Consider the following 13,360-nt stretch of genomic DNA (forward strand, 5'->3'; position numbering starts at 1 on the left):
TGCAGTGCAGGGACAAAATCGCTCTTCAAGTCGATTCATATCACTGAATAGTAGGTTACAAATGTAAATAGAAAACATTGTTTGTTTACATGTCACTATTAGTTGCCACAAACAGGACCTCCATTTCATCATGTTTACAAGTTACATAGGTCGTCCTGGCAACAGGATCGCGACCAGCACATCGGCGCGGTCGCTTACAGCCAGTATTTCGCGCGTCGGGGCCTCCTCGCCATTCCACCAGAGACCGTGCGGCAGCTCAATTGTTTGTATCATCCACCACGGCGCGAAAAGCAGTTTGTAACTTGTAACATTCAAAATTTACCACGCTGTAAGCTTGGGCCGGGACTCTTGAAAAATTTGTATCAGGCAAGATCGTATCACTGAGATTCTACTGTAAATTGTCATCGTCATAAAAGCAGTCAGGAAATGCAAGAGGGAAAGGAGCCCTGACCAGATGTTGGTCTCCGGAAGCCACCATTTGTGTCGACTGCTGTAGAATCTCGTTCAGGGCATCAGCACCATCATCTACACTGGCTCGCTTAGAGCCGAGGGCCAGCACCAATGCCAGTTCCTCACGCACGTAGTTCTCCATGCTGCACAGAAACACGGCAGAAAATACTTCAGAGGAATAAAGATAAGACAAGCGTTAATAATCTAACAAACAGCAGGCCAAACGGCTTTAGAAAATCAGAGACTTGAATTTAATTGAACTGAAGGTCAAGTGCTGGTATTTCAATATGAAGGCTCATCTTTATAAAAAAAAAGGTGCGACATGTCCTCTTGAGACAGTTGCATGGCCTCCTTTATTGAGAACTTATTGCTATATCGATTATTCGATGGTTCAAGCTATACTCGGTGACAACTTTAGAATCCAGTATAAGCTCCACCCACAAAACAGCACTGCAACTGGCCTCTGTGCCACCTTGCTCCACTGTGACATCGCAAAAATAATTGGCGGACACATCAATGCAAATTATCTCTGCATAGGGCAGCAGTGTATCTACCACTGCATTTTTAGGCTGTCATCGACTATGGTGTGGATTGCTAGTAGTCAGCTTACAAGCCACTGCTGGACATGCCAGAAGAGCTCAACGTGCTCAAATGAACATGAAAATGCCACGAAAACGGCAAGACTCACAAAATGTTTTAGGGTGGGTAGTTTCGCGTCATGCTACAACGTCAACATGGAAAACAACGACAGTAGTGTAGCTGCGTACAAGCCACTAAACTTCACCTCACAGGATGGTCCTTGAACACAGACCCCCGATAGTATCCTATCAATCGAACTTACCTATCTGCTCTTCTTCTGAGGTTTAATTAAATGAAGTAAGCTGTACTAAATAAGATATTGTTCCCTGCTTATTTATATGGTTTGGAACATGCTCAAGTACTGGACAGAAGCTCTAGTTACACATCCAAGTGTTTGTCTCTTTCAAATACAGTAACCATCATACGTAACGCAAAAGTGCCTTAAGTGCCTTTTTGCTTCTCATGCAGGCAGTGCTGGAGATTTGTGATCAGAGTGCCTTGAATGCACTATTTTACACATCTTTCGTCCATAGCATTTGGTGACTGCCCCTTACAGGCCATGTTAAAGTTAATCCGCTATACAGCATGTCCCGGACCAACTTTAGCCAAGCTGTGCAATAGAAAAAAAAGAATTAAAAAAAACTGTGCAAGGTACAATTATAGTCTTCTACGGTGTTTGGTCATCAGACCTCTGAAGACCGAAAACCACAGGTCTTAAAACCGTGTCTTGCACCGTGTTTTTTCTGTCTTCTTTTTTTTTGTTGTTGAAGAGCTTGGCTAAAGTTAGTGGGATATTGCGTCTTCTTTGTTCGAGGTTCGAGTTAAGTGTGACGGTGGCTGAACTTGGCACAAGCAGTAAAACAAAGGCTGTCAACTAGCCCCTTTCATTACCTTAACGTAAACATGCTGCTAAGACCACGCAAATCAATAAGTTAAGACATCACGCACTTTGGCCTGCATGCGAGCAGCTGCAGCAGGTGTTGCCATAGCGCCGGCCACTGGCCCGCCTCCATGAACTTCCACTCGCGGATGAGCCCCTGCTTGAGCAAGGATGCTGCTTGGAATTGCACATAACCCACAGCACTAGTTTCTGTGGGAGCAGGGAAACAAGACAGAAAATGTCAGCCAGTAACCCAACCCAATATACCGCAGCACAGAAATGGCTATTGCATGAGTGGGCACAAAGCATAAGGCTACAAAAGTACACTTCCACAAACTTTAGACATGTTTCAACCAACAAAATCGGAAATTATGCAAATAATAGAGAAAAAGCTATGAAACTACACTGCCATTAGGTATGGTGAAAAATTCATGTAATGGAAGGGAACATATATAGCCAGGTAAAGATTTCCAAAAGTCAACATGGGGAAAAGTATTTCAATGTGTTAATATAAGCGTGGAACGGTTTCAGGCAAGTTCACAATAACTGTGGGTCAAAGATTGCTTAGCAAAAGATAAGTATTCGTGACTTAAAATTCAAAGAGTTATGGATACTGTACATCAACTTAAAAAATTGGTTTTATGACGAGCAGAGTGCAGCATTAGGTTTAAGAATGAAGGAGGACAGTGAAAAACAGCCATCATACCTGCAGCATGCAGTAATGCAAAAACTACCACTAACATTAATCAGCTTTATGAGTGGCATAAATGCATTACTCCCACCTACATATTTGGTATTCGGTAAACTGTAATATGCATATGTCAGGCTAGAACTTATCCAAGCCGAAGACTGTCAACATAATAAAATGGAATGTGTACACTAATAACTTATTACGTTAGAGACCCTAAAGCAAAAAGGCTTAACCTTGCACTCGGCCGTGCAACATTTGAAACAGCAAAGCTGGGCGATCGTAGCCCAGCATTTTCCGGAAGTGCGCGCGAACTTTTCATCTTATTACTCATGATGATGATAATTTCTTTTCACGCGTCTCGGATTTACGGCCGTCACTGCGCATTGCATAGCGCAGCTTGCAACACCGACACCGCGTTGCAATGCCGACAACCCGTTCCAGCCGACCCGCTCCAGTGAATGCGTCTCTCTCTCTCTCTTTATCTCTCTTTGAGCATAGCACGCAAAACCTCTTCTTCACCTCGCAGAGTAGAAGCTTGCGAACGCGCCAGCTATGGACAAAGATGACGACGCTCGAACACAATCCTATGGTTCGCATAAATGCATGTTCTGCAAGCGTGGATGTATAGCCTAGTGGTTACGACCCTCGCCTTGGGACTGTGGGTACACGGGATCGAATCCCGCCTCGACATGAAAGTTTATTTTCTTTTATTTCTTGATAGTTTCTTGATACGAACCACAAATTACGGCTGGCTTAAACAGCTTCGCTGTTAAAATGCAGCAAACAGTCCTGCAACACATTCGACTGAAAGCTGTGCACCACTATCTTATATACACTAAATTATAAACTGACATGCAACAGAGCACAATATTTAAGCCCAAATCATGCTAATGGCTTCTTTATGGTCGTTATCTTAAAAAAGCCTAATAAATATAAGGACTCTAATAAATAATCTGCCCTGAGAAAAATATTGTATGTACTATCTCACTATGAACATGATGAAGTACCTACAGATGTCCACTGAAAGTAACAAGTGGTAAGCTTTACTGTAAACTCCAAAGTATGCTGCTTCACCGTGCTCAGAAGACCAGAATGCTTTAGCATTGCCAATAATAAACAAAATGCAGTGCTACCTCAACATTTTTACAATCTGCACCTCTCCAAATTGTTCCAGTAACACACACCAACTACCCACCGCGATCATTGGCCTCAAACAGTTGATTATTATTAATAATTAGAGCATGGCCAAGGGATCTGAAAAAACTGCACAGAGCAATATTACCATTAAGATGCGTATGCTGAGCTAGTCAACAGGGTGCTAAGGCAACTTAGCACCCTGTTGCAAATATTGCAAATAGCGCGAAGACAAAAGAAAAAAAAAAGGATGTTTTATCTCATGTTTTTTTTTTTTTCTTTTTCAGCAATAAGTTACTAAAGTGTCCTGAGCCAGCTAACTCATTAATACATCTGTTTATAAATAGCGCTTCCTCTTTTTCCATTACGCTAAGTCTGACCCAGTTGCAACAGCAGCACTTGCAAGAGCAACAGCAAGCAAAGGTGGCTTGATTAATTCTGCTGTGTTCTTCTTCTTCTTCTGGGGTTTTACGTGCCAAAACCAGTTCTGATTATGAGGCACGCCATAGTGGAGGGCTCCGGATTAATTTTGACCACCTGGGGTTTTTTAACGTGCACTACAACGCAAGCACACGGGCGTTTTTGTATTTCGCCTCCATCAAAATTCGGCCGCAGCAGCCGGGATTCGATCCCACGATCTTGTGCTCAGCAGCGCAACGCCTTAGCTGACTGAGTCACCCCGGCGGGTAATTCTGCTGTGTGTAGCAAATAGACAAAGCCCCAGTAAAGAAGGTCAGTGAGCTTGCCAACATGTGAGAATCAATACAAAATTTTTCAGTGCCCCATGCACAAAGTGGGCAGGACTCACCCAAAATGCATTTGCACAGCTCAAATGGAGCTCGAGTGTTCTGAAAGTCAAGAAATGTCCTCTCGGCCGCATGTCGTTGCTCCGCTGTCACTCGATCAGGCGGAGCCTAAAGTGAGAACACACAATAGGGAAAGCCGCACATTGGTGAAAACATTATCCTACATTACCATGTTACATTTTACAACTCGGAGGAGCATTAGCTAGGAGGTGTAAGGATGGTAAAAAGAAAAGAAAGAGCAGATGTTTGATTACCATTATTCATAACCGTTATCAGCCAAAGGTTAGGACAGAGCGTTCAGGGTAACTTCACAAGATAATCAGGGACGAAAGAGACGCTACAAACATTATAAAGGAAGGACACTGGCTTGTGTCATGTACCCTTCATTTGTGATGATCATGCAACATTATACTATTTTCACGAATGCAGAATGCGTCTAGCAGATTAGGGCACGTCTGTGTTGACTGATAAACTTATGCAGCACAGCCCAGCAAAGTTGATCGGGTAAATCGCTCATTCAATCAGCGAACTGCCAGAACAGTGCAACCAGAAAAGCATCACTAGACACAGGATTAAAGACGTTTCTTTATTCAAGCAACACCTTGGAGGCTTGGGCTAATCACTACATATTCGACAGGTGAACAGCGCGAAAAGATGAAGGACAAGAAGAGGAACACACACCAGCGCTGACTGACAACTGTATTCTTTATTAAGAAAGGCAGCAACTTGACCTTACACTACAGTGAATGTGATGTGTGCCGTACTCCGGGGCTTGACTTCTCACGGTGCATGATCCGCAAACGCTACAGTGATGCTTGTGCACAGTGAAATCTTCGAAGTAGCTGCTATCGCAAGGAATGGCGCGTCTTGCATCAGCACTCCGTCTTTGGCCTTGACTGAGGCAGAACTAACAATCTTAACCGCAATAATTCTGGGCAAATCTATATTGGTGTTGCATTCTTCTTGGTCATGCGCAGTGATGTACCTTTGTTTTCTTTGGGTATATATTTGTGTTCCTTTCTTAAGAATTCAGTCGTCAGTCAGCGCTGGTGTGTGTTCCCCCCCTTCTTGTCCTTCATCTTTTCGCGCTGTTCCCTTGTCGACTTTATTCAAGCAATTTGCTCAGAGGTGTGCATACTGCACAGTGCAAGAAAATACTAATAGGACACTTAATATGACATTATAATGGTGCAAGATAACAACCATAACTTTGAAACAAATTAGAAGCCATGTTATATACTGGGGGTTCGTACAATAAGTTTATGAAGATACAATCTTAAGTTGCTGAGAGGCCATTTATACTATACTGCAAGAAAATACTAATAGGACACTTAACATGACATTACAATGATGCAAGATAACACCATAATTTTGAAACCAATTAGAAGCCATGCTATACCGGGGGTTGGTACAATAAGTTTACGAAGATACAATCTTATGTTGCTGAGAGGCCATTTATGCATCTTTATGACCAAGTAGTGATCCTTTGTCCCTAAGGGGATAGTTAGGTCGCTTTTTTTTTTTTTTTCACAAGTCAGTACAGGCATTGTAGTTAATTACATTAAAACTAATGGTCATGCTGTAAATACATGCGTCCATGTTCGACTATTCGAAAAGGTTGATGTATGACCACCTCTAAAAGAAACCCAATTTAATTCTCTCTTCAATGGCATGAGAAATGCTAACATTGAGCACAATGCTCATCACCACATTTAAATAGTCTACAACAACATAAAAAATTAAATTCTGCAGTTTTATGTGTCAGACCCATGATCTGATTATGAGGCACACAAAAAGAAAATGCACTGCAACAATGTAAACAAAGCTACACTTTACATCAGCACTCTATTCTAGAACAAATTCAGCAAGTGTATATGCATAATTAATCATCAAAACATGATAGACGAGCAGCAAATGGGGACAGATATGACCATATTTTTATTTTTCTTGTATCACTAAAAGTAAAATCGAGATAGCTTAGAAAAATGTTTTCTTGAGCGAGGTGGTTCATAACGAAGAACAAAAAACATAGCGAACAATGTCAAGCAAGGACAAAGATGCAGTGCATACTACAGACATAACATACAATTAAAGCTTGCTGAAAAAAATGCTGTACTTTTTGTGTACATGAAGCAGATGACCAAATGATGCGACGTCCTTGGTTTTAAATGCAGCGTTTTTCCAATACACCTCAGCAGTTGGAAATGCGCTCCTCTCCTTCCACCTATTTAGTTTTGCAAGTTTTAATTTACTTATAAGCATTCTTGCGCATGCTGACAATACTCCCACTAGCACCAACAGAGTTATGATTGACGGAAACGTGTGTCTGCTATACCAATTTCTTGTGTGAGCAACAGTTATCTCCTATTTAAAAATTCCGATGTCAGTGCATGTGCATGAGTGCTCGTGGTGGGTGTTTTTTTTTGTTTTTTTTTTTTTCAAGATAAACTCTGTTGCAAGTGAGCATCTTTCCGTCCTGTTTCTCTCTTTCCGTACCCATTATGCGCTCACCCCTGCAAGATATGCCGAACCAACTAGCTCAACAATTTACTGTCCTAAAGCATTCTCAGTTGGAAGTTTAGCATATGTCCTGTGCACTGTGTTTTTGTCGTTGTCTTTATTATCCCATGTTTTTTCAATTTTTTTAAAGACCCGAATAAGTCGGTGTGTGAGCTTATAAAATGTAAAGCACAACAGCGGGCTAAACAATTACCACATCAAGAAGTGCAACATGGTGCATTGGTCTCGGTGCTTTTTCTAGCCGTTCACATTTTCCCTGTGGATCAGATCAACCTTTATTTACATACCACAGAGTAACAGGCCAGGAAGATTAGAAATAGTTATAAACGTCATCCACAGATGTGCTTGCATCTTCGCATATGCTCTCTGCAGCCGGACGAGGTGCCATCAAAACCCTCGCTTAATAGTGGCATGTCGCTTAGTGTATATAACAGGCTATAGTCAATCGTACATCTTACGGTTGTTGATCTTGATGACGTCAAAGCACGCGACTTGTGTATAAATAGGTAGGACCTGTCCGCGAGAAGCTATCTGGGGCCCTCCCTGCAGACACAGGCAGCGCTCAGTTTCAGCGTCACACAAAGATCTCGTAAGCAACACGGTGGATAACGAAGTAGCCGCAGCCGGCCACAAAAGCGCGGAGGAAAAATTTACGCGTTGGCTGTGCCGTCAATCTTAACCCGTGCCATTGAAACTAGGCCGACAGCGTTGAAGTGACAACATAGCCCGAGTGATGCTAGAATAAGTCAAACCAGTTGTATCGCACTAAGACTCAGTACCTATTACAGCGAAAAGCACGAGAACGTATGAATCAAAGGCTGTCTCATTCAATTTTTGTTTATACAACAAGGCGGCAAGTGCTTGGATCGGGGCCTGAAACAATGACCTAAAAGCGACATTCACTGGCCAAATGCAAGAAGGCGCGCAAGCTGAAAGGCGTCTAACATACGTAAAATTCGTAACCTAGTTAGCGGAAGGCAGTGGGAAAACGTCAAAATTTACATACCAGGAGAATCTGTGCGGAGCTTTCCAGCTCCTGCATGATGTGCGCCGCCATGTTGAATCCAGTGTGGCCAGAGCAACAATCTAGGAGGTGTTGGCCATAAAGCATGATTAGCCATAGAGTACACTCTAGCCATACTATTCTGCATGGCATTGAGTTTCCTACTAAAAATTTTTAAGGAATCTATTTGGTGTTAGCCAGAGTCCCAGAGTCCGTGTCTCGCCGAAGCGCTGTCGGCTCTTGTCAAAAGTAAATGCCACACGGGCAGGGCGCCATGAAATAACATCGGTTTGTACGGTTTTTCAGTAGATGAGCCGTTTCAACGTTAGCATTTTTTTTAACTTGACAAGCAAACGAAGATAGTCATAGAAGTAGCCATAGGCCAAATGGTCGAATCAGCGAAATATTCAATTTAACAAATTAACGGGCAATCAGCCATTTTCACCGTATGCGAAGAGCGCTTGTGCAAAATTCTTTGAGGCACGTGCTGGCCTCACGAGGAGAATAAACCCACCAAGAAGCACATGCGCGAACTGGGTGAAAACCAAACGCAGGTGCTTATAAATTGGCGTCGACTCATTTTATGGTATTCGGGTATGCGCAAATTGCTTCGCTGCGTGTTGAACGCCGACTTGACGACCTGCTTTGCATTAGAAAGCTGTGACACCCGATTTATTACACTCTGCAACTTCGTCCCAGACTTTGACTGCTAGCTATCTCACAAGGCAAAGATAATTACACCTCTTGACGCATCGAGCGCCTAGGAAACATGTCTGTCTGCACAGTGTCGTTAGAGTGTACTAGAACATGTCACTCTAGTGTCGTTATGACATGAAAATTATGTAGCCATATTGCTTTCCATCAGATTGGTGGGAGCGCAAGGTTATCGCGAAAAAAGGCACAGTTTTACAAAAGCTGTCAGATAAGTATTCAACTGCTTCCTGAGACGTACTGTTCAGATGCTAAGAGTATTTATTGATGTAAGTCATAGTCTGTCATAATGCAAGTCATGGTCACAGTGCAACGGGAACGAAATTGCTGTTTTTATATTCACAGATGCAAACAACAGTTGTGTCCAGCACAGGTAGCATCTTTTAAGCATGTAGTCTTTTGTCAGTCCATTCAGTCCAAATGTGAAAGCTTGGCTCGCCGACGATCAACCACTGGAAGTGTGGCAGACATCGGAGGAGAGGGTACTCCGCTACGGAAGCGTCGCTCCACAACTTTGTCCAGGAACCTAGTTACCTTGAGGGCATTACTGGACCCGGGGGAAAGTGTCTTCGGATTGTGATTGTCCTAGAATAGCAGAATAACGGCAAGGAAGTTACTTATACATACACCATACAAGCCACACCTGCCTTCCAAGCTGGGTCATGCTAATATAATATCAATACTGCAAAGATTTTTATGAAATATACCACATTTTCACATGTGTAACACACACTGAAAATTAAATATAATGTGCAAGTTAGACAAATTTTGGCTTCAAGTGCGACTTCACAGTAGTATGCATAAATTTGTCCTACCATGAAGCCGCTCCGCGATCAAAAGAGAGCAGCAGTGAACATGACCATGACTGAAACTCACACACGCACACAAGATTGAATTTTCTGGAGCTTTGCGAGGAGCTGACAGCTGTTCCGAATAAAAAATATTCTAACATTGCTGTATGCAGTTATCTTTGCTAGTTATATGTGAAGGTTTCTTTCTTTCTTTTCAGAATTTTAATTTATCATAGAAAAGGCAGCGATCCTCATACAAATTTTGACACTAAGATCCTGCCCTGCTAGCTTGCATTAGTCTAACTCAACTTTTCTTTTCAAATGAATGGCACGCTGACACAAAAGGCCCAACTAAATGCTGTGGCGCTACAAAACAAGCGTGTGGACAGGGTGCTCAATTGCAAGCCTACACCAAAGTCAGTAAAGGCATTCAGTGGACTTGATTGAGTGATAAAAGAGACATTTAATTTTAAGCAAGCCCATCGGGCCCGCGACGCAGCAGAGAGGCTCGGCCTTTCTGTACCGACGTGGGAGCGGCCCGCTACGTGCTGATCCTAGGGACCGTAATATCATACCATACCATACCTATTCTCTGCACTCCAATGAAAACGCTTATAATTGCAGTATGATAAAGAAAATATACCAAGACGCACCAGAAGCACCTGGTCAGTGCCACATTCATCGGCTACAGTCGCCAGAGCACGTCCTGCTGTCTGGGGGACAAGGTCACCCTTAGTTGCCACAACCAGGATAGGGACTTGGCTGTCGGCAAACATCTCTTGATCAAACTCAAGCACTCTGCAAAGTGAAGACAGTGAAGAAACTTGCAAATACTGGCGAGAACGATGAGCAAATTTTAGTGGTTGCCTAAAATATAATAATTTTCGATTAAATGAGTGATTATGACCTACACTAAATCGCAAATCATTTCGATCATTTCTCTGCCCACAATTAGTTTGTATCAATCACTGCAGATAGCAATTCCACCAGCTAATGCTGGCTAAATTATATATATTGCTTGTTCTTTTGTTGTTTATTTGTTTTCTTCCTGCAATAAAAATTCAAGAGAAGGAGTCACAAAAAGTTCACAGCATACCCATTTGCCTTCTTGGATGGGCAGTCCTTGCAAAGAACTTCAGAAAGCCATTTTCTTAGGTTTTCGTGAGACTTCTTGTTGGTTAAATCGTGAACAAGGATAAGACCTAAAAGGAGGCACAAAACACAGGTGCATAAAATGTCCGAGAATAAGTTAACACCAGTAAATGTGCTCATTTTGTGTATCATTTCGCCATTTCGTGGAACACTGCCATTTAAGTTTGCAGCACCAAAGCTGCTGTATAGAGTCATGGTTTTAGTTTTGATCACAGTTTGTTCCATATACTGAAACACTGCTTTACACAAAGAAGAGATTAGGGATTGTACGCTGATATAATTGAGACTCGAATGTAGTGCATGCGTTACTCAATTTACTATATTTTAATATTCCGTGGGGTTACTCTGGCACATTACAGATAATTTCAAGTAGCAGTACTTCTGATATTTTATACTCATAGGTAGTAGCAAGATAACAGAGAACCATAGCTTAATGGAATGCACATCCATGTGAAGGCATTGAGCTTTCATCAGTCGATGCATTCACATCTGCCATATAATTTCATCTGTGATGCTCAACTCAGAATGCCTTCTGTCGCGTCTGCGCAAAAACTTCAATGAAGCATGTTACTTTTTTTTTTTGCCCCCAACATTCCGGGGCACTATTTTGCCACATCTGCTCTTCTCTCTGTGCTTCATACTTATGGCATCAGTGGAATGGCCCTTTCATGTGTGTATGCATACCATGTACACGTGCTAATTGCAGATTTCCTATTGCCACTCTTCTTTTTTCCTGCACCTACCAGTAGCATTTGACATGTGGGTGTTTTGAATGTTCTTGGCTTTCATTCAAGAATTTTCTTGCTTTTTTTTGGTTCCTTGCTGTCAGCACAAATGTTTCTGTTGTATGTTTTCTCCTATTTTAATCTGATGTACCCATTCCTACTATGGCTGCCAAAGCGTAGCTGGCCAGTACCTTATAAGCAAATAAAACATTAAAATTGTATTTATCCTCTTATGTTGGGTGGGTATAACAAGTTGTTAGGCTCACATACATCATTACCAGTTTCCTATGACTTGTTTCTTGGAGAGAGACTTTTAATGTGATTGGCATTCTTTGGGAACTTTACCCACTTTTCCAATCTGTATTTGTATTTAGACCACTAGGTATGTGCTGGCTGCTGTCTTGCCAAAAGGACAACATAGGCTGCTAGGTATGTGGCTATAGTGTACTAGAATAATTATTCTAGTGCACTATACATGTGGCCAAATAGACAACTTGCTCCTGGCTGCGGTGTGGCTTAGTATCCAACTTGAGTCAGTGGGTATGTGCCCGAACAGATAACTTTGTCACTGTGTATGCGATATTAGTATGTGTCCATTCTTTGGCCATCCCCTTGAATGGATGTGCTGAGGTGACACAAGGGTTATTTGTAGCCTTAAATATAATAAAGTGAAAGCACTCCATCTACAAGACACCTCCATCAAGCGCGGCTGCTTGAAGGAGAGCCACTGCAACGAAATTGCCGTGAGGATGCTAAGAATGTAAGAATGCTATGGAGTTTCATCTGGGGTGCAGTGATTACAACAGGGTATATACTGTGTCGCGGTGACATTTTCCATTGAGGTTGGCTGCGAGAGTGCCACTTCATGTGTCTGATTGGCAATTAGGAGTTTCGCTACATTGCTTTAATGTTAATCGCCTTAACGTCGACCTTAATCATGAGATGGGTACTACTGCCTTAGTTTTGAAAAATCTTGAAGGTGATCAGTGCAGAACATCGTTTGGAATGTATCTAGAAAGTAACCCAGCTTACTTTCCTGAGAGGCTATTACTGTGCTGGCATGCTTTTCACCCGGTATAGCATTTAATACTATACTCAGTTACTATGTGATGATGCTTATCACTTTAAATACTCTTTTTTGATATTGCGAACAAATCTGTTAGTCGTCGAAATGGACAAGCAGAGCGTGAGCCAGTGCAGGCCGGTTAGAGAATCACTTCTAAAACTTTCTTAAGACAACCAAACGCGACTACTCCAGCCTGCCAACACGGGCGGTGGCCTCACCGTGAAAGGAGTTGTAAAAGACCGCTCTGGCGCTAGTGTGACTACTGGAGCCGCCGATGTCCCACAGTTCGACGAAATACGTCTTTTGAGATGCGGTGCCCTCGCGGTACTCGTGCAACTGAAGGAAAAATAAACACGAAAATTAACATAAAACATTCGCCGTAAGGGAATAAACTATCTGCATGTGAACTGAAGATCAAATTTAATGTTAACTTACTTTCACCTCAACATTACAGCCGATAGTCCAGGAGGCATTCGCCAAAGGACGGTTGTGGCACAGCAGATGGACTGCCGAAGACTTCCCCACGCCTGGGAGGAATTGCATTTTGTCAGTCGCATTTTGTCGGAATAAAAATGGGCGTCTGTATTACCCGAGTCTCCAACGACGAGTATTTTGACTTTGTCAATTGACGCCAAGGTACTGTCGTTTTTTCTCATCTTGTAGAGTAAGGTACTTCAAGGGATCTCGCTATAGATATATAGAGGCAAACGCGTACCATGTACTCGTGGAATGATGTGAAATCAACCAGTAAAGCATCCGAACCACCGCTCGCATAAACTACACAAACTAAGGTTGACTAAGCAGACGTATGCTCTGTTGACTACTGAACAAGCCGAATACACATACACGGAG

General features: G+C 42.4%; 2 protein-coding genes across 2 annotated transcripts in view; both read right to left on the minus strand.

The window, feature by feature from the left end:
- The window catches only part of LOC119460846 (exportin-4), a 79,822-nt gene extending 71,419 nt beyond the window's left edge, over positions 1-8,403 (minus strand). The window contains exons 1-4 of the mRNA XM_037721944.2: positions 8,067-8,403; positions 4,543-4,648; positions 1,978-2,119; positions 452-593 (exon numbers count right to left, since the gene is read on the minus strand). Coding sequence (XP_037577872.2) covers positions 452-593; positions 1,978-2,119; positions 4,543-4,648; positions 8,067-8,216 — 540 coding nt within the window. The 5' untranslated portion in view covers positions 8,217-8,403. The remainder of the gene's footprint in view (positions 1-451; positions 594-1,977; positions 2,120-4,542; positions 4,649-8,066) is intronic.
- A 683-nt stretch (positions 8,404-9,086) lies between these two features.
- Positions 9,087-13,330, minus strand: LOC119460847 (rab-like protein 3). Its single transcript, XM_037721945.2, has 6 exons — positions 13,098-13,330; positions 12,944-13,035; positions 12,727-12,844; positions 10,662-10,767; positions 10,219-10,363; positions 9,087-9,359 (listed from the first exon to the last, which is right to left on the minus strand). Exons 1-6 carry the CDS (start codon positions 13,162-13,164, stop codon positions 9,186-9,188), a joined length of 702 nt encoding a protein of 233 aa, XP_037577873.1. The 5' UTR covers positions 13,165-13,330; the 3' UTR covers positions 9,087-9,185.
- Positions 13,331-13,360: the final 30 nt, after the last annotated feature.

The sequence above is a fragment of the Dermacentor silvarum genome, chromosome 8 (genome assembly GCF_013339745.2).
Source record: "Dermacentor silvarum isolate Dsil-2018 chromosome 8, BIME_Dsil_1.4, whole genome shotgun sequence".
Classification (NCBI taxonomy): domain Eukaryota; kingdom Metazoa; phylum Arthropoda; class Arachnida; order Ixodida; family Ixodidae; genus Dermacentor; species Dermacentor silvarum.

Bases quoted from the DNA above. Each gene is read 5' to 3' on its own strand.
- LOC119460847 (XM_037721945.2), bottom strand. From the start codon at position 13,164: ATGAGAAAAAACGACAGTACCTTGGCGTCAATTGACAAAGTCAAAATA. The intron at 12,845-12,943 runs GTAAGTTAACAT...TTTTTCCTTCAG, and splicing joins GCTGTAATGTTGAGGTGAAA to TTGCACGAGTACCGCGAGGG. The intron at 9,360-10,218 runs GTGCGTCTTGGT...CTGCTATTCTAG, and splicing joins GCACTGACCAGGTGCTTCTG to GACAATCACAATCCGAAGAC.